This window comes from Coffea arabica, chromosome 6c, assembly GCF_036785885.1.
Source record: "Coffea arabica cultivar ET-39 chromosome 6c, Coffea Arabica ET-39 HiFi, whole genome shotgun sequence".
Lineage (NCBI taxonomy): Eukaryota > Viridiplantae > Streptophyta > Magnoliopsida > Gentianales > Rubiaceae > Coffea > Coffea arabica.
Genome location: NC_092320.1, coordinates 5,774,314 through 5,794,063, shown reverse-complemented (window position 1 = coordinate 5,794,063; position 19,750 = coordinate 5,774,314). Strand labels below are relative to the sequence as shown.

At 36.5% G+C, this 19,750-nt stretch overlaps 1 protein-coding gene and 1 non-coding gene across 2 annotated transcripts; one reads left to right on the top strand and one right to left on the bottom strand.

Moving 5' to 3' along the window:
- The first annotated feature begins 6,602 nt into the window (after positions 1-6,602).
- Positions 6,603-6,698, top strand: LOC113694378 (small nucleolar RNA Z266). Its single transcript, XR_003449334.1, has one exon. It is a non-coding gene; the product is annotated as a small nucleolar RNA Z266 (small nucleolar RNA).
- Positions 6,699-8,279: 1,581 nt separating this feature from the next.
- On the bottom strand, positions 8,280-10,904 carry LOC140008346 (uncharacterized). Its single transcript, XM_072052355.1, has one exon. It carries the CDS (start codon positions 10,616-10,618, stop codon positions 9,899-9,901), a length of 720 nt encoding a protein of 239 aa, XP_071908456.1. The 5' UTR covers positions 10,619-10,904; the 3' UTR covers positions 8,280-9,898.
- Positions 10,905-19,750: the final 8,846 nt, after the last annotated feature.

Here is a 19,750-nt window from a genome sequence, read left to right as displayed (position 1 = left end):
ATAGATGAGGAGAAGGAAGCAAAGAGACCATAGCCGAGTAAAGTTAGAAAAATGATGGAGGTTTGGATTTCCTCGGAAATTTCCCTCTTACTTCCTTGAGTCAGTCAATTTCATTTCCTCCTTTTTTTTTTTTTTTTTTTTTAATGCTGCTACGGTGCATGCAATACCGTCTATAACTACGGTGCGCCGATATTGTACTTAGCATATGAAAATGTTTCTTTTTTTTTCTCCTTTTATTTTACGAAATAATCCCTTAGCAGTAATATGTTAGGGAGGGGGGACATAAAGTTACAGATGGAACGTTCAAGATTGCTCCATTAGCGCCTTATTAACGCCCCTCTAGCATTGGTCAAATTGACAGTCAACTTTCATGTGCCCTCTGCATTGTTAAACTTTCAATAATACTACGTCGTCTTTATGGTTGGCAATTCTAACTACAAAATCAGCATTTTTTTTTTTTTTTGCATGTCTATGTATTACTCCTATGAGATAAAATTTAGGGTTAGTATCACTTTACCCCCTTAACGTTTGGGACTACTATCAATTTCTCCCTTAATATTATTTTTTAGTTACTCTACTCCCAAAACTAACGATCAAACTTAACGGATTTTGTTAATTAAAGTGAAAAGACATGTTTAACCTTTAAAATTATTATTACTTTACCCCCATAAACTATAGTCTCATTATCAATTTACCCCCTAGAGTTATTTTTTAGGCAATTTATCTTGCCATTAAACCAACTTAGCAAGTTAAAAAACTTTAGAAGAAAATACCTTCCTCTTTGCATAATAAAAATAATAAAAAATTTAGAGTGACTATTCTCCTTTTTAGTATCAAGAAAAAAAGTCAAAATATTAATTTCTTTTTTCTTGACAATCTTATTAATATAAAAAAAAAGAATAAAAAGATGGAGAGGGAGAAGGGGAGAGGGAGAGAGCTCAATTCCTCTTTGCATAATAAAAATAATAAAAAATTTAGAGTGACTATTCTCCTTTTTAGTATCAAGAAAAAAGTCAAAATATTAATTTCTTTCTTCTTGACAATCTTATTAATATAAAAAAAGAATAAAAAAATAGAGAGGGAGAAGGGGAGAGGGAGAGAGCTCAATTCTTTTTTTAAAAATTACAAATAAGAAAGAATTAAATACTTTTATTATTTTAAAATTATTTCACTTTTCTATTTACTACCAAATTCCAATCCTAATTCCGACAACCTTAATGTAAACGATAATGTTAGACTTTTCTTTGTTTTCTTTCTTTGCAAAATATAATTTTCTTTCTTCTTCTTTTCTATCTCTTTTTCTTTTCCTAGTATGAATAAGTGTGAAAAAAAAAGAAATTTGAGAAACCCCTTTTATTTTTATGTTTTTCGATCTCTTGACGTGAAAAAAAAGGAAGAATAACCATTCCAACTTTTTTATTTTTAATTATATATAAAAAAAGGGTAAATATATTTAAATTTTTTGACCATACTAGTTATATTAATGATGAAGTAAAATGCTTAGAAAATAATGTTAGAAACTAAAGTGATTGTATCACTATAATCTAAACGAATAAAGTGATAATAACAATGTAATAATGTTATAAAATAAAAGGGTATTTTTGTTCAAAATTTCTTAACATGTTGAGTTGAATTAGTTATGGGGGTAAAGTGATTAAAAGATAACGTTAGGGGGTAAACTGATAGAAGTGATATAATTTTAAGGGGTAAAGTGATAATATCCCTAAAATTTATTAGGTGTCTACGGTTTCAGTTGATCTAGTGACAACTGAAGCTCCTGATCCTCAATCAATAATTATACATTATCTTAATTTGGAATATATATATATATATATACACACACACACGTGTACATATACATGCAAACTTTTGTCTCCTAGTTCTCAATGGCAAGGATTTAGGTTTACGATCTCAAACTCGGCAACAAGTACCTTTTTTCTTTTTTCCTCAAAATGAATTCACGATTATGTCTCATTTTTGCATTACCTGTAAAAGAAAACGTGTGTGCACATTTTCTTAAAGTATATTACAAGTTTAAGATAACCTACAACCGTGCAAAATATGGATTTAAACTCGGACCATTAAATCAATGTGTATGATATCCAGAAGTAATTAACTCACGGCAATAGTAAAATTGGGTTGCAACTGCTGATCATTTTTCATGGCTACTCTTAAGTAGTGTACTTTGAGGTTCTGGTATCCTGGCTGGGTGGTCGCTATATTGGGGTTTTTTTTTTTTACTAAGGGATTCAGTTCAACCAAAAAAACATTTTTTTTTTTTTGAAAAGGCAGTTCAAGCAAATTAATCACAGAAATCAATATGACGGTGAAATTAAGTGGTGGGGGAAAGGCATGTTTAACCCGCGTAATACCATGGCCTATATTAGTGATGAAAGGTGCGCCGGTTTTAATACCAATTACCAAATATATTGGCATTCATTAATAACGCTTAAGTTCTTAGTCTAAAGCCAAAGACCTGACGTCTTCAAAATGCATTGGTACATTTTATTTGGCAGCAGAATTTAGTCGATCAAGTAAAGCATGCTCGTTTCTTTTCTGGGATTCATGGTCAAGGATTCTTATTCTGTTTATTCGACCGACCATCCTTCTCTTCTCGACGAGCACTTAGCTACTTATTTGTTGGCTGCCTTATACCCTCTTTGAAAACTGTTTCCGTTCAAACTTTAAAATTAATTTCATCCAGGCTCTCTCTCTTTTGATTTCGGTACTCGGAGACGCAAGTAACTCGCTTCATGATATTTACTTCTCCACATAGACAAAAAAATATATACACTGCTGTATGTAACGGAGGACATAATTTGAAATAGAGAATCAGCGCACTAACGACGACACTAGAGCATAGTTGACTGTTTTTCAAAGGACAGAAGACCGAAGACTGGAATTCTTTGCCAGTAACTAACACGAAAACTGAGAACAGTTTTCGTGAAATGACTTGATAGTTTCATTATTGGAATAATACCCCATTTTTCGGGATCATGAATGAGGTTCTCAATAGCCACCAGGCCAAAGCTACCCGCCCTTGGCCCAAGTGGTCACTGCCAAGCATTCAAATCTCGTCGGTGATGTTAGGAGGTCAAGGATTTAATCCTTATCTTCTACCAAATTACCATTCTATATGACTGCTTTCAGTGATTTTTCGATTCACTCTCTCCGATTCGAGTTTAAAAACATTGCTCCTCCCCCTCTTCATCTTTTTTTGGGGCGGATCACGGGTCTCTGCTGTTGCCCCGTCTAATAACATGATAAAGTCGAGCGTATAAACAAATGTAAACGCTAAAACAATAATTTTAGATACTAACATAATAATAATATGTAAAAAGTCAATAAATTTTTAAGCACAAATTTGAATGAATGAATGAAAAAAATTTATTTTATTTTATTTTCTAAATTTTATTACATTAATATATACTACATTAGTAATGCCGTGCGTCACTCGTGACAGCAGAATCCGTTCGGGTCCAGCATACAGCAATGCCGTATGCTAGCCAGCTGTATTACGCGAGGTTCAACCCCCACTGCAATATTTTGCAAGGCTGATAGACCTGGAAAATGCTTCTCATTGGTTCCCTGACTCCTACCAACGCGAATGGACTTTTTCGCAGCAGCGTGGTCGTCATTTGGTTCTTACTGTTATTATTCTTATCATGGCAGCGATGGCGGTGGCGGTTGGAGAGTATTAGAAAACTTTTTGGTCTTTAAAACCTCAATGTCTATATATATATATATATATGTATATGAACAGCGTTGTAGTATAGGTCAAATGTCAATGCGTATGTAGTTGGACCTGGACCTCACAGCTCCACGTCCTCGTCCTTGCGTTTACACGTCTATGAAGTCCAATTCTGTGTTCGGAAACCGTACAAATTCGGATGAAGACTTTCATCATCACTAATGTAATATTGTAATGGCAGGAGGACCGGAGGAGGAACATGCAGAGTTTTGGTCAAGAGAAGTCAACAGAAATGATATACCGTTCATGTCTTGCGAATGATTCACGATAGTTTACAAGTCATTTTCTAAAACGCGCATTTAGAATAGATCCAATTTCTTGTGGAACCTTTACTCTCTCTTTTTTTTTTTTTTTTAACTCTTCCGTCGCACAGAAAAAGTTAGTCCAAACACTCGATTGGTTTTCTCCTCCATTCGCATGCGCACTTCCTCAAACTGGAGAAAACATTAAAATAAAGAGAGCACATACGTATTTGATTAGTCGAACCTTCGAACGTACTGAACCATGGTATTTCCATGTCATATTCGGATTTGAACACCACGCCAGCCAGCGAGAAATACAAGCTAGGAATCTTTTTGACATCATCCATTCGTCATAAATTAGATTCTCATGGTCCTTCCTTACTTTCTAAGTTTCACTCCTGCCTTGTTGAAAAAAAGAGGAAAAAAAAAAAAAACAGGTGTCCGAGTATGAAGTTTGCCAATGATGTGTCTTTGACCCGGAAGTCCCCTTTTTTAAGTTATTTTTCCGATACTTGCAAAGCACGTACTTTGATACATCAAAGATTCGGAATAAAACAAAAAAAAAAAATCCCATTGACGCATGATTTTTTTGGGTAAGTTTGACGCATGTTTGTTAATCAAGAAAATTGAGAGTTATTGGGGCAATTGCAGATGAAAATCCTCACTAAGCACGACGAAACTCTACAACTAAATGACACTACTGCTTTGATGTTTTGAGCCCAACCACCCCTTGCACATAAATTCTTCGACACAGAAAATTGAGTTCGATTGGGAAGTTGCAGCTGAAATTCGGCTGTTATTCACAGTAGTTCACTAGACGAAATCGGCTTTGGCATTCTGGGATGGCGACTTTCCGCATTAGATTCTTACCTACAACTGAAACGAAATTGGTAAAATACACCGGAATTCCGACGTCGCCTAGGCCTTTTCCCCCAGAATGTACATGCATGGAAGAAGAGTACTGAAGAGTGATGGTACCAATTCAAAAGAGCACCACTCAATTCACATCCACAAGTAAGAGAAAGTCTCTGTCGATTTGCGTCCCCAGTGCATGCATCATCACCGAATTATGATTTAAACACCCAGCCCCCCGGTGTAGAAGAGCAAGGAGTAATCTTATGTACATACCGATGGTTAAATGCATGTATGTATGACGTATGTATATATAAAATTTAGATTTAAAGTTCATATTCAAATTATTTATCGTGCATGCAAATCTGACAAGGTATACATGTTAGTAAGTACATAGAAAGATTAATTCAAAAACAACAATTCTTAATAATTTTAGTACGAGCATCATGTTTCAAACAACAAAATGGAGGGAGGGTTGGGTTAGGAGGCACGAGGAGACGGAGTGTAAGTGAAAAATCTCGGGTTCGAGTCCTCCTGCTTACACAAAAAAAAAAAAAAACGTAAAAAACTTTCGTTGATGTTTCAAACAACAAAATGAACGAAACTTGCAAAACAGCTCGCACTCTCTTCTTCTGCCAAAAAAAAGAGGAAAAAATAAAACTCCCCTCAGCCTAGTGAAGCTCTATATTCCCCAGATTATTTCCTGTCAAAAAGGAAAGAAGATCAGAAAATAAAAATTTCTTGTAAGAACATATCCATAGAGCTTAAAAAAAAAAAGCCTAACCATAAAAAATGTTAAAGCAATGGTCCGGGAGACGGGAGGAAAATCCAAGCCAAGCCTAGGTCTATAGAGATGCTGAACGTGTTTGAGTAACATGTTGTCTAAATTTTGGTGGGCTCTATCAATTGGGCCTTTGGGCTGGATCTTCCAGTGTGTGCAGGCATGCAATCCGGGTTGTCCATGCAAGTCGGTGTGCCAACTTCACGCGCCTTGTGTTTCAAAACCTTATTGATGGAAGCAATTTCTGGCCGAATGGGCTGGGCAATCCGAGGGGACACAGGCCCGTAGAAGAGGAAGATAAAAAGTACCAGTATAAATGACTCTGGCTTGCTCCGCTCCCCCACATCTCAACAGCCGCAGGCTAGGGTTTGACGAACCAATTCGATTTGAGTGGGAAAAATTGAAATCATTCTCGCTTCAATCTTTTTCTCTCTTGGTGCTTTCAATTATCAATCAGTTGGACGTTTTAATGTTTGATAGCAATTCAAAAATATTATGCCCAGGCGCAGCCCTTAAGATCGCCTTCCACCTTTCAGCAATGGAAGCGTTTCGAGTCATAGCTGCGCTAGATTAACGATTATATACTACAGACCCTGTTTTTGGGGCGTGTCGTATATGTCTAGGGCTTTCTCTTTAGGGTTTTCCTATTGAGGATTCAGTCCTGTTTTATCCCGCTCTTCTCTTTTATTTGTCGAGGCATAACTTTTTATTTTGGCTGCCCGCTTTTTCCTAATTGTTGGAATTCCGGCAGATGACTTTCTGTTTGGGTTCTGACATCGGGTTTTGCAGGGTCAAAATTGTTGATTGGTGAATGTCTCACGGTGAAGTGGGGTACATTTCTTTTCATCTGGATTTTAGTTTTATCAGAATCAAATATGGGGGATTTACTACCTTGGGCATTCAATAATTGTTTAGTACAGGGGCTACTGTTTCTTGTGCTTGTAATTTTTCATTTGATTGAGTTTGATTCGGGATGGCATTGCGAGGATGATGACAAAATTAGATGTGCGAGAGGTGAATACCTCCATGAACTCAACTTTCGAGGCTTATTGATATCCTGACTTGCGTTTGCCCTGGCCTCAAATTGTTTTTGGTCTTGAATTTTTTCTTTTGTTTGTTGCATTTGCACATTTCTATGGGGGAAAATTAAGGTTTATCTGATATGTTGGGACATTTACGGGCAGTTGCATCCTTTAGTGGCAAGGAGGAGGAAAATGATCATGGACGGTGAGGGGATTCTTTCCCCTGTGAACTTCCACAACTTAACGCTTATTGATATTCTGACTTGTCACGCTGCTTGTTGTTTTGTTTGCTGGCTGTGGAAAAAATCTGACTCGTTTTTTCCCACGCTCGTCTTTCTGATCAAAAGCATAAAGGTGCTCCAATTTGATCGAAATCAATTCAGAAATAAGAAAGGGCATTTGTTCCTAGTCTTGCCTGAATCTTGATATTCTGTATTGTCGATCAATAGATTTATGTGAAGAACAATCAAACAGTAAAAGTTCCTTCAAACTGCTTTAGATCAGGTCCAATGAACTGCTAGAATTTGCCTCGTCGCAAAAATTCCTTCAAACAGTAAAAGTTATAAAAAGGAAGTTCAACAAGTCAGGCTACAGGCTTTCATATTGTTTTCATGCATAATTTCAAGGTGAATTTAGACCTAGATTCTTTGTGCAGATTGTACAAACAAGCTTTCGTCTCTCTAATAATGAACACGATACTATTTACTATTGGTAGAGTTGGATGACGTTATTTACTATTGGTAGAGTTAGATGAAGTGTCTTGACCCTACACAACTAGAACATGAGCCTTAGTTTGTAATCGTTGAAAATCCGTTCAATCAATTGCACATGGAGTAAGAGCTGTTCTCGCTAATAAATCATATCATGATTAGAACACCATGATTTAGAGTACTTTCATGAAACTACAACAGCTATACATTGTGATTAGACAAAATCGAGTAATTGTGAAGAATTCTAATCCAAATACCATTCAAATTTCTAAATGTGACCCGAGTTTGGCAAACTGACTTTGATGCATTGATCTTCAAGTCTTTATGACTCCCAAGATTATTAACACCAGGTATAATATCCACATTTTAGTTGTAAGTGGTCAAGGCATCCGAAACTGCAAAAAATTTTAGTCCAACTACCATTCGGATCTTTCAATGGGACCATATTTGACAAAATTGTGCAGGATGCATTAAGCTTCAAGTATAGGTGACTAGAAGAAGCATCAAACCAGGTACAACATTTATCACCAAAGCCAATCCCGTTGACAGTTAAAACAAAACACAGCGCTGATGGCATCACTTATGTGACTTCTGACCAAGTAAGAACTGTTACTTTTTCAAATTTCAGTACGCCATGGTTATGCCAAGCCGTAACCAGTATCAATCAGTAACTAGCCAACTAAAGACGTGAACCGCAAGTTTCTAACTAGTCACAAGGTGGATATGCAGTTGCGCAAGGAAATAATAATGATCAATGCCGATAGCAAAACCGAATGTGCGGGTTAAGTGCAAACCATGCTAATGGCTATTGATCTTAAAGAAAGTTAGATCAACTGCGTTGGTGGTGGTGTGAGCAGCCAGTTCACGAGTTTGATAAAGTGCAAAGCAAACAGCTTCTTAATGTTAACTAAAAAGGGAAGGTAAATGCAACGCTCGCTCTTTTGGTCCAATCTAAAATATCAGAAGCACACAAATCAAATAAAAGTTATTATTGTACATTTTGTGAAATTTGCAAGCATAATTATCAGAAGAGAAACCATTGTACTCCTTCCAGCTACAGCATAATTAGAAAGCATAGCTCAGACCTGCTACTTTCAGAAAAAAATAATCTTGTTCTCTTGCAACTAATATGTATCCACAACACAGCGGCATCTGGAATATCCCCGACAGTACATTTTGTGAAATCAGAGTAATTTGAAGATCCCTGTAAGAGTTGACTACCAGCATTTCCTTTGAGTTTCCACCAAGAAAAATGTCATTACCTACTTATTATTCTTTCTCTAATCTTGTCCAGCACGAGTTTGTCATTCCTCAGCATTGCACCGCTAATATCGTAAATGGACACACTTTGCCAGTCTAAAATGTAGAATAAAATGTACAGTGACTATCTCCCACTTGTATTACTAAAATTTGCCAACAGGAAAAAGTAACAATATCTGAACAAAATCTATTCAAGTTCTCCAATGAACTAGTACAAAAGTTGGAGCATGCAAAGGAACCAGCTGAATACCTGTCAGGCCTCTACCTGAGACCACATTTGACATTAATTGATGTTAATGCATTGGACTTCCATTAAATACAGTTACAACATGGACGGGAAGCATGTTTGTTTGGACAGAGTATTATTTGAAATCAAAAATGATATAAAGGTGCTAAGTTGTTGTATTTCTTTTCTCGACAATCAATACCCTTCTATACTATTAAATAAAGCAACACAGAAAGACTAAAAGACAATACAGTGACTAACAGGCCCATCCTATTTCAAATTACACAACTAATTAACACATTTTAGAAACCTACCAGGTAATCCAAGTTTAACTCGATTAGAGTATATCCACACTCGGCATTGAGTGTGTGATGGTAACCTACCAAACCAAAGTGGATTGATCACAAAGTCACACATAGGAAATTACATGAAATGTACTCAAATTTATAATAGAAGGCAGTCTTCTCTGCCTCCTCCATCTCTACCAGAGTACAAATGCTTACAGCATCCCTGTATTGAAAAGGTGGACCTCGATTTTTAACTTTAAATTACCTATAACTTGCAAAACTAGTTAATCTGCAGCAACCTGCTTATATACTTAGCCTACCATAACTTAAAAGCCACTATTACAACTAACAATTATCCTTCATTTTCATTTCTTCATTTTGAGCATTCAAACCTTACAACTAGTAGGATAACTATTGAGGATGGTCGATTGTTATTATTAGTCCCTCAAGTATTGAAGATGATTGAAATTCAGAAAAAAGAAGTTCTTCCTTCTTAATTCTACCAAGACTAGTATCTGTTATCCAGGTTGTACCATAACGGTACAAAGATTTCTTCCGCAACAAAATCTTATAGATAACACATTTAGTATCCTCGGCACTATAATAACTCCGATGCGCCAAAATGGGGAACCTTTGAAGTCCCCGGCTGACTACAACAGCAATTGTATCTTAGGCCTCTGAAAAGCTAGCAAAAATTCAAACTTCTCAGTCCGAAAAACCCCAATTTATACGGGTATATTTGTGTCAAAATCAGATATCGTCGCTTTTCAATCGACAAAACCTGTTTGGCGCCAGACGGCGTTGCGAACCTGACGAAGATCTCTGCCTTTGAGAGTTCTCCCGACGCCTTCAAGCACCGAGAACGTGGTCTTCGGAGACCCAGCCGCCGATCCTCGTGCAACGATCTCGTGCGGCGGGAGCATCTCATCGTCGGCGTCATTATCATCAACATCCACGTCAGCCAGCGAGCCGTTCCTCACCTTTCTCGGCATCATCGGCACATTCACCGGAGCCGACTGTTGGAACTTCCTTGCTGGCATCGACTGCGAGTAGGTGCTGTAGTTCTGCTGCGGTTTCGGAATAGAAGGAATCGCACGTGAAAACGGCGACGGTTGAGTAGGTGAAGCCGAAAGTGGGGTTTTGTTAAACGACGACGTCGAGGGAGAGAGAGAGGCCTTCCTGTAGAGCAAAGATTGGTTGGGGTTACGGTGGTCATCCGACAAGGCAGCAAGTATACCGAAATTCTCCGGCTTCCGGAAGGGCTGGCGCATGTTGATGACTGAGGAAGGGGAAGAGGACCGGCCACGAGGCTCAGTAAAGTCACCAGTCCAGAAGACGTCGTCTTCGTTAAGCTCGTCGCCGGAGGCAGAGTTGTCTCCAGAAGCACTGAGAGCGGTGCTTCGTTCGGTCGGAGAGAAAACGCCGAGAAATCTGTCAGAGGAGGGCGATCGAGGATGACGGGAATTAACGGTGCCGTTTTGGTCCATTTGAGTGTGACAGCTATCGTCCTACCTACTACTACTGCTGCTGCTGCTGCTGCCGCCGCCGCCGCCTCCGGTAGTAGTGAAACTGCAGCACCGCGCGAGTAATCTGTTGGCGTTGGGATGGGTTTCGGGAGTACTATTTTTTATCCCCTGAAAACGGGCCTTGGAAAAAATAAATGCCCCTAGAAATATGTGGGTTCCATATTTCTTTGTAGGGTGCGGGGTCCACTAGGAATCGAACGGACACGATGGTATCCGTATCATGCAAGCCGAATGGGAGGGGGGCGCGATTGGATGATGGGATGGCAGTAATGACGTGGCGACGGGTCGCAGAGAGCAATGATGGTAGTGATAATTTCTATGAGTTATCTCAGGGAAGAGAGCCAGTGTGAACTGTGAAGTCCAAACGCGGGACCCACCACCCCTTGCACCTCCTTTAAATTTTCTAGGGATAATTTCAGAAACCTCCCCTGAGGTTTCTGACATTTACACTTACCTCCCCTGTGGTTTGAACAATTACACTGACCTCCCATGAAGTTACTAATCCTTTACAAATTCAGTCCAAATGATTAAAATATTATTTTAGAGAGTGAAATTAGAATTTTGTACCTAATTTGTCCTTTGTGCCACATGTCCAATGAATGGCAAAGTATTACAAATTAATTAACAATTAATAAATTTTAACGAGCGTAGTTTATAAGCAAATACGTATTGCCTATTTAAAGTACCAGCTCTTTACATGAATTTTATTTTCAAACATTTACTTTATCACAAATATTTATTCTCAAATACAGATTTGTATTTACTCTCAAATATTCAATTTTTGTTAAATACAAAACCTACCAGTTTTTCTTCCATAGAAATATTAATATAACATTTTTTCAATTTCAATTACAAATATTTATGTATTTAACATAAATTAAATGATTCAAAATAAAATACTCATAAAGAGCTAATACTTTACTCATGTAATGGATGAAAGTCATAAAAAATTAACATTTTATAGGTCATTTCTTTTTTTTCAATTTTAATTTATATTAAATAGATAACCTATCGATTTTCTTTTTACAAAAATATTATTGTAACACCTTTTAATTTTTAATTACAAATATTGATATATTTATTGTAAATTAAATATTTAAAAATAAAATACCTGTAAAGAGCCGGTAATTTAAATAAGTTATGCGTGTTTGCCTATAAACTACACTTCTTACTTAAATCAATAAACTACACTCCTTAACTTAAATCAATAAATTATACTCCTTAACTTAAATCAATAAACTATACTCCTTACTTTAAATAGTGTAGTTTATAGGCAAATACGCATATCCTATTTAAAGTATCGGCTCTTTACAGATATTTTATTTTCAAATATTTAATTTATGATAAATATATTAATATTTGTAATTAAAAATTAAAAAGTGTTAAAGTAATATTTTTGCAAAAAAAATCAGTAGGTTATCTATTTAATATAAATTAAATATTTTTTAACAAATAAATGGACTCATAAACTATTAATTTTTTATGACTTTCATCCATTACATGAGTAAAGTATTGGCTTTTTATGGATATTTTATCCTGAATCATTTAATTTATGTTAAATACATAAATATTTATAACTAAAATTAAAAAAGTGCTATATTAATATTTCTACGGAAGAAAAACTGGTAGGTTTTGTGTTTAACAAAAATTAAATATTTGAGAGTAAATACAAATCTGTATTTGAGAATAAATATTTGTGATAAAATAAATATTTGAAAGTAAAATACATGTAAAGAGCTAGTACTTTAAATAGACAATACGTATTTGCTTATAAACTACGCTCGTTAAAGTTTATTAATTGTTAATTAATTTGTAATACTTTGCCATTCATTGGACATGTGGCATAAAGGACAAATCAGGTACAAAATTCTAATTTCACTCTCTAAAATAATATTTTAATCATTTGGACTGAATTTGTAAAGGATTAGTAACCTCAGGCGAGGTAAGTGTAAATGTCAGAAACCTCAGGGGAGGTTTCTGAAATTATCCCAATTTTCTATCCCTCGGCTTCTTGGTGGGTCCATCGTTCGTATTTGAAAAAAGGAACGTCCTTTTCCTAGTATGGATGGATGGTATGCGGCAGGTCTCTTTGTACCTTTCGGCGTATGCCGTATATGAAGAATCGTACGAGGTCCGCAAGTGGTCGCAAATTAAGGAATCTGGGGTTGGAACAGTCATCAGGCGAATCGTCCCTGAGCAATTTACGGTCAAAATTTGATCAAAAAAATTATACTTCCTCCGTCCCACTTTGATAGTTCCATTTCTTGTTTCACACAATTTAAGAAAAAAATAGTTAATTTTGTTGGAAAAGTAAATTTAGATTACTTTTTTCCTAAAATACCCTCACATTAAATAGATGACAACTTTATATTGAAACTTGAATTGATGTTTTATGGGAACTTGTTATATTGACCATGAACTCTATCATTCAATTTTCAACTTCTGCCAATACTCCATTTCATCAGCCTAGTACTCTGCCAATAGTGCACCATGATTGTTTCAATTCATAATCATCCGCCAATTCCGTTTCATTTTCAATTTCCGCCAATAATGCACCATGATTGTTTCAATTCATAATCATCCGCCAAATTTGGGACGAAATTATCTTCAGTTGTCAGAGTAAAATTATCTTCTTGTGATGGAGCATTTATGTCAATTGATGGCTTCACCGATTTCAACTTGGTAAAAAAATTCTCTGCATTTCAAAGATGACTTGTTCACGTTCTTGATTGGTTGAGATGAAATCATATTCTTTTGTTGGAGTTTCATTAGGAAAATTTTGAGAATATGGATGGGTTTTTAAATTTTCACTCATGATTTTGTAGACAATGATGACATAGTTTGTTTCCCCTCGTGATATAAATAAGCTTGAATTGATAACAAATTTGGCTTTTCATATATCAATATGTTTTGGGAAATCTAAATGCATTAAATGGAGTAGGTTATTAAGCATTAAATAAGGTAGTTTAAAGTAACAAGAAGTTGCATTGAATAAGGGTATTTTGGAGAAATCACAAGACAACTACATTCTTCAATTGGAAAGTGGACTACAATTTGGGACAGACGAAAAAGGAATACATGACTGTAAAAGTGGGACGGAGGGAATACAATTTAGATCTCATCTTGTACCTCATTTTTAATAATATGTGGGGGACTCATAAAATTTTGTTCTAAAATTACACGTTGTTGAAAGTAAATTATACCATGTACAAACAGAGTTACATCATATGTAAAATGCACATAACCTTCAGCACTTGCAATCGTTCCTACCCCTGGTCCCAAATTAAGGGTGAATCATCGAGTGACGTTTCACTTTTGCATTGTCGGCTAATACTTCCCCCCTTTTAATTCCGCAAATTTTAACATTAACGTTTTATTAGTCATGCATATATCAAGAGGGATGTGTATTTAATGTAAGTAAGATGCCTTTAACTCACAACACCTTACTTACATTTCTTCTTTCCATGCTATCCTTTCTACTCCTCCCCTTATAATAAATCATATTTATATTTAACTTAACTAACTAAATTAACTAAATCATATTTATATTAACTTAATCATATCACCGCCTTTTCGCCATTTCCCATCCTTTCCTTTTTTTTTCACTACCACCGCCTCTCTTTTCCCACTTGCTACTATCAGCAGTTACTCTCTCTTATTTTTTTTCCTTCTCTCACTCCATCCACATAGTTACCTCTCTCTTTATTCCTTCATTTCTTTCTCTCTCATTTCCTTCCTCATTTCCCCTTCCCTTCTTCTATCTACCCGTCTTTCTCTCATTATCCTCCTATGATCTCTTTTTTTCCTTTATTCCTCTTCTCTTTTCCCAGATTTGATAGCCTAACTAGATTTAGAGAAAGAGAGAATGAATAGGAAAGAGAAGTGGAGAAAAAGAGATGAGAGGGAAGTGGCGAGGGAAAGAAAGAAAATGAAGAAGAGATGAGGAAAAAGCAGGAGAAATGGTTGAAGAATGGAGGAAAAAGTGCATGAGAAGTAGGGAAAAGATAATGAAAGTGAAAAAAATGTGGTGGCGGGAAGCAACAGTTGTAAATGAAGCAATGGTGGGAGGAATTAAGAGTGGTGATAATAGTGATGAACATAGATTTGATTAGAAATATTGGTGACAGCGGGAGATACATTAAAAACATGCTAAAAAACACACTTATCCAACGTATCCTAATATTCTCATACTTAGTGATTAAAAAACTAGAACTTAAAAAAAATTGAACTTGTGTTTATAAAAACTTGATAATTTTCGTAACCTAAATATTAATCAAACCACAACAAAAATACACATCAAGTTTCTTTAAATTTTAATCCACATTTATACATGGTAGTTTTCAATTTGTGTAAATGTTTGATTTTTGAATTTTTAAAACTAGATTGACATAATTCTCAATGAAAATGGTGATTTCTTCTTTTTGCTAAAAAAATGAAAAATAAGACCTATAGATTGAAGGGCTATAAATGCTCTCAGGTATATTTTTGAGTAGTCTACGTTAGGTACGAGTTGGTAGGCTACGATCTTTTGCTTAAACATTTGTAAGTATTGAACAACAATACAAAACCAAGATCTTGTCCTTGAATGATTGTGACACTCAAGTACAAAACCAAGATCTTATCCTGGGATGATTATGATATTCAAGGTAGCATGAGCTGTTCACAATTTAAAGAGAGTGTCGATACAAAACCAAGATAACTGTCATATTTAAATTAGTACGAGTTGTTCACGGTTTAAAAAGATTGTCAATACAAAATCAAGGTCTCATCCCCAGGATGATTATGATACTCAAGTTATTACGAGTTATTCAAGGTTTAAAAAGAGTGTCAATACAAAACTAGGGTCTCGTTGATGATACTCAAGTTAGTACCAACTGTTCACATTCTAAAGAGAGTGTAAAGTTGTTCATTATCTTAAATAAGTGGAGTATGGGCAATATTTATAGATTGCAAAGAAAGAAAAGATGATTAATGTTCTAGATGTACAACTCTGACAGCCTATACGAAATTGTAAATGGTGTATCCCAAAAGATTAAAAAAGTTAGAAGATATGTGAAACTCCCAATAAAAGTGTCAGGATTTGATTAATTGCAATCAAAACGATGTAGTTTAGTAGTAAGTATTGAGTCGGTTAGGATTAACTACCAGAATCAGATTGTTATAAAGGTGGGGACCACCATTAATTATAACAACGACATTTTGAAGAAATAACAATTTCCATTCTTTCTCTCTCTTCAGTTTTCTCTCTTTCCCTTTTCTGCCTCTCTTCTCTCTTTTCTAATTCCTTCCTCTAACTCTCAATCTCCACACTAGATAGTCAAATTACCTGGTGTCCCTGACAATTGGTATCCAGAGCAATCGATCCTTGGAGCTGGCTTTGAAATTCAATGGCGGAAGGTACTCGGTTTCGAATATTGGAGGAACAAGTGAAAAAACAGGAGTTCAAGCTTTAAGAGCTATTAGAATCCTTGCATTCAGCTCAATCGGAGCAACAAAAAATTAGGAGCGAATTGAAAATAGAGCTCGAAGAAAGCAACAAGAGCATGGAGGACCTAGTCACTGGAATGGAACTGAATCTTAATAGAATTCTGGAACAAAAGTTTAACAACCTACTGATGAAGATAACAACAGGGAAATATAAGGTTCCAGAAAAAGATGAAAGAGCAAACGTGGATCCAACACCAATTCTACCTACTCCTCCAGCTCACTAGAGGCTACAGCCTGAAATAGAGGCTCAGAAGACCTTCAAGAAGGACTGGAGTAAGTTTCAGATTCCAAATCCTCTAAAAATTGGTTTACAGTTATTTTCTGGTGAAAATCCAAGGGATTGGCTCCGCAAATGTAATAAATACCTTTTGAATTATCAAGTTCCTGAGAAAAAGAAAGTTGAGGTTATTGAGATATATCTAAAAGGTAGAGCTGACAAGTGGTTTCAAGGGGTAAAAATTGAGAAACCTAAATTGGACTGGAAAGAATTTAGTGAATTACTGTGTAGGCGATTCAATGATAATACTTGCAGAGATGTGATAAAAGAGTTCAATAAGCTGCAACAGGAAGGGAATGTGAGAGAATATCATGAAAAGTTTGAAGAACTGAAACCTCTGATGATGACAAAGAATTGAAATTTGGATGAAAACTATTTTGTTTCCTGTTTCATAAGTGGATTAAAAGAGGAAATCAAACCTATGGTCAGGATGTTTAAACCTACTACCTTGATAGAAGCATTTGAGATTTCACAGTGGCAGGAACAGTCAATCATGATCCAACATAGGAATACTAAGGACAGTACCAGAGCTCTAGGGGAGCATAAGTTTGGAATGACAAGTAGTAATACACCAACTACTGGGAGTCACCCATACAAGGTGCCTTCCAGTAGCAATTTCAAACATTCCAAGTTCAGAAACCCTCAAAAGGAATTCAAGAACTCAAGGAAACCTTCAACACAGGAAATGCAGTATAGGAGGGCTAATGAACTATGCTTCAAGTGTGGAGAAAAGTATGGAATAGGCCACCAGTGCAAGATAGGCTATGCAAACTGCATGTTCCTGGAATAAGAAGATGAATCTGCCTTTGAATATGCAGTGGGTGAACAGGATGAACAGACAAGGAATCCTGGGCAGGCAATGGAGATGTCCTTACATGCATTATCTGAAGCACTAAAAGGAAAAACCATTACACTAGTGGGCATCTTTGATGGGGAGGAGGTGCTAATTCTGGTGGATACTGGAAGCTCGGACAGTTACATCAGCAGTGAGTTGGTCATTGACATGGATATTGGGTATCAGTGGGTGGATCAGCCATTTTCTGTTATCATGGGCAATGGAACGTGTGTAACTAATAATGCTATTTGTCCTAATGTGCACTGGAGGATTAACCAACATAATTTCAAATTCAGCCTCAAAGTAATGAAACTTGAGGGTTGGGACATAAAATTGGGAATGGATTGGATGACACACTTTAGTCCAATTACATTCGATTTTCATCAGCTCGGAATATCCTTATATCATGAGGGAGATGAGATTCAGTTGCATGGGAGAGCAGAAGATTGTGATCTGAACCTAATTAGGGGAAAGGATTTAAGGAGATTCATAGAGTACAAGAAGCAGATGTGTATGGCAATGAGCTCAGCACAGGATAAAGGAGGAGAAGCTCACCCTATACCCTCAAAAGTAGCTGAACTACTATAACTTTATGAAGATGTGTTTCAGACCCCAAGTGACTTACCTCCCAGTAGAAATGTGGATCATGAAATACCCCTTAAACTAGGAACTCAGCCATTCAAATTGAAACCTTATAGATACCCCCATTGCCATAAGGAGAAAATTGAGAAGCAGGTTACTGAGATGTTGCAAAAAGGTATAGTCAAGTGCAGCAATAGTCCTTTTGCCTCCCCTATTTTGCTAGTCAAGAAAAAAGAAGGTATTTGGAGATTTTGTGTGGACTACAGGAAGCTAAAAGAATTAACTGTCAATGACAAATTCCCAATACCCAATGTGGATGAGCTACTGGATGAACTAACAGGTACTGTGTTTAAGACTAAGTTGGATCTCACAGCTGGATATTATCAGATCAGAGTGAAACCTCTAGATACCTTTAATATAGCCTTCCAAACTCACTGTGGCACTTTGAGTTTTTAGTCATGCCTTTTGGGCTCACAAATGCTCCTGCCACATTTCAATCACTGATGAATCAGATATTTCAACATTATTTGAGGAAATTTCTTATGGTATTTTTTATGACATCCTTGTGTATAGTCCTACAGTGGAGACTCATGTGCATCACCTAAGGATTGTGTTTGACATCCTGAGAAGTAATCAACTATACGTGAAGAAATTCAAGTGTGCCATTGCCCAGACCAGAATGGACTATCTGGGGCATACCATTACTGAACAAGAGGTCACTATAGATGATTCCAAGGTCAAAAGCATTCTACAATGGCCCATACCACAAACTGTTAAGAAACTGAGAGGCTTTTTGGGACTTACAGGTTATTACAGAAGGTTTATAAAGCATTATGGGCTTGTCTGCAAGCCACTTACTGAATTGCTCAGAAAGGACAATTTCAAATGAAACATGTAGGCACAAAATTCTTTTGATCAACTTAAGAAACTAATGTGCTTAGCTCCTGTTCTTCAGTTGCCAGATTTCAAGAAGTCTTTTGTAGTAGAGACAGATGCCAGTGGAGGAGGTATAGGGGCAGTTCTGATGCAAAAGGAGCACCCTATTGTTTTTTTAAGCAAGACACTCTCAGCTAAGAACTTGGAATTATTAGTGTATGAAAAAGAACTCCTTGCTCTAGCAATGGCAGTTACTAAATGGAGGCACTACTTGGTTGAGAATCATTTCATCATTAAAACTGACCACCAGTCTCTGAAGTATCTGTTGGATCAGAAATTGAATAGTGCACTTCAACATAAGTGGATGACTAAGCTTCTGGGGTTGGACTATGAGATACAGTACAAAAAATGTAGTGAAAACCAGGTTGCTAATGCATTGTTTAGGATACATGAAGTTACACCTATAGCTGCACTGAGCTCTTGTATGGCTATTACCTTTGTCAAACCTGGCTGGATTGAAGAGTTGTAGAAAAGTTATGAGGATGACACTCACTGCCAAGACATTGTAGCTAAACTAGTGCTGGATCCCAACTCTCACAGTGACTATACGCTGATGGATGGAATATTGAAATACCAGGGTAGGATTTATGTTGGAGAGGCAGGGAAAATCAGGAAGCAAGTTATACAAGCCTTACATGCTTCAACAATAGGTGGTCACTCAGGCCAGAGGAATTGCTGGCAGAAAATTAGGAACTTATTCTACTAGCCAAGCATAAAGCAAGAAGTGGTGTCCTTTATACAGAAGTGTGATGTCTGTCAAAGAAACAAGTCTGAAAATGTTTCCTACCCCGGATGCCGCAACCACTCTCTGTACCTAAGCAGGCATGATCTCACATTGGATTTCATCGAGAAATTGCCTAAGTCACAAGGCTATGATACTATACTGGTGGTTATTGACAGATTCACCAAGTTTGGTCATTTCATCATATTGACACATCTATTCACAGCAAAGGAGGTTGCTCAAGTTTTTCTGGAC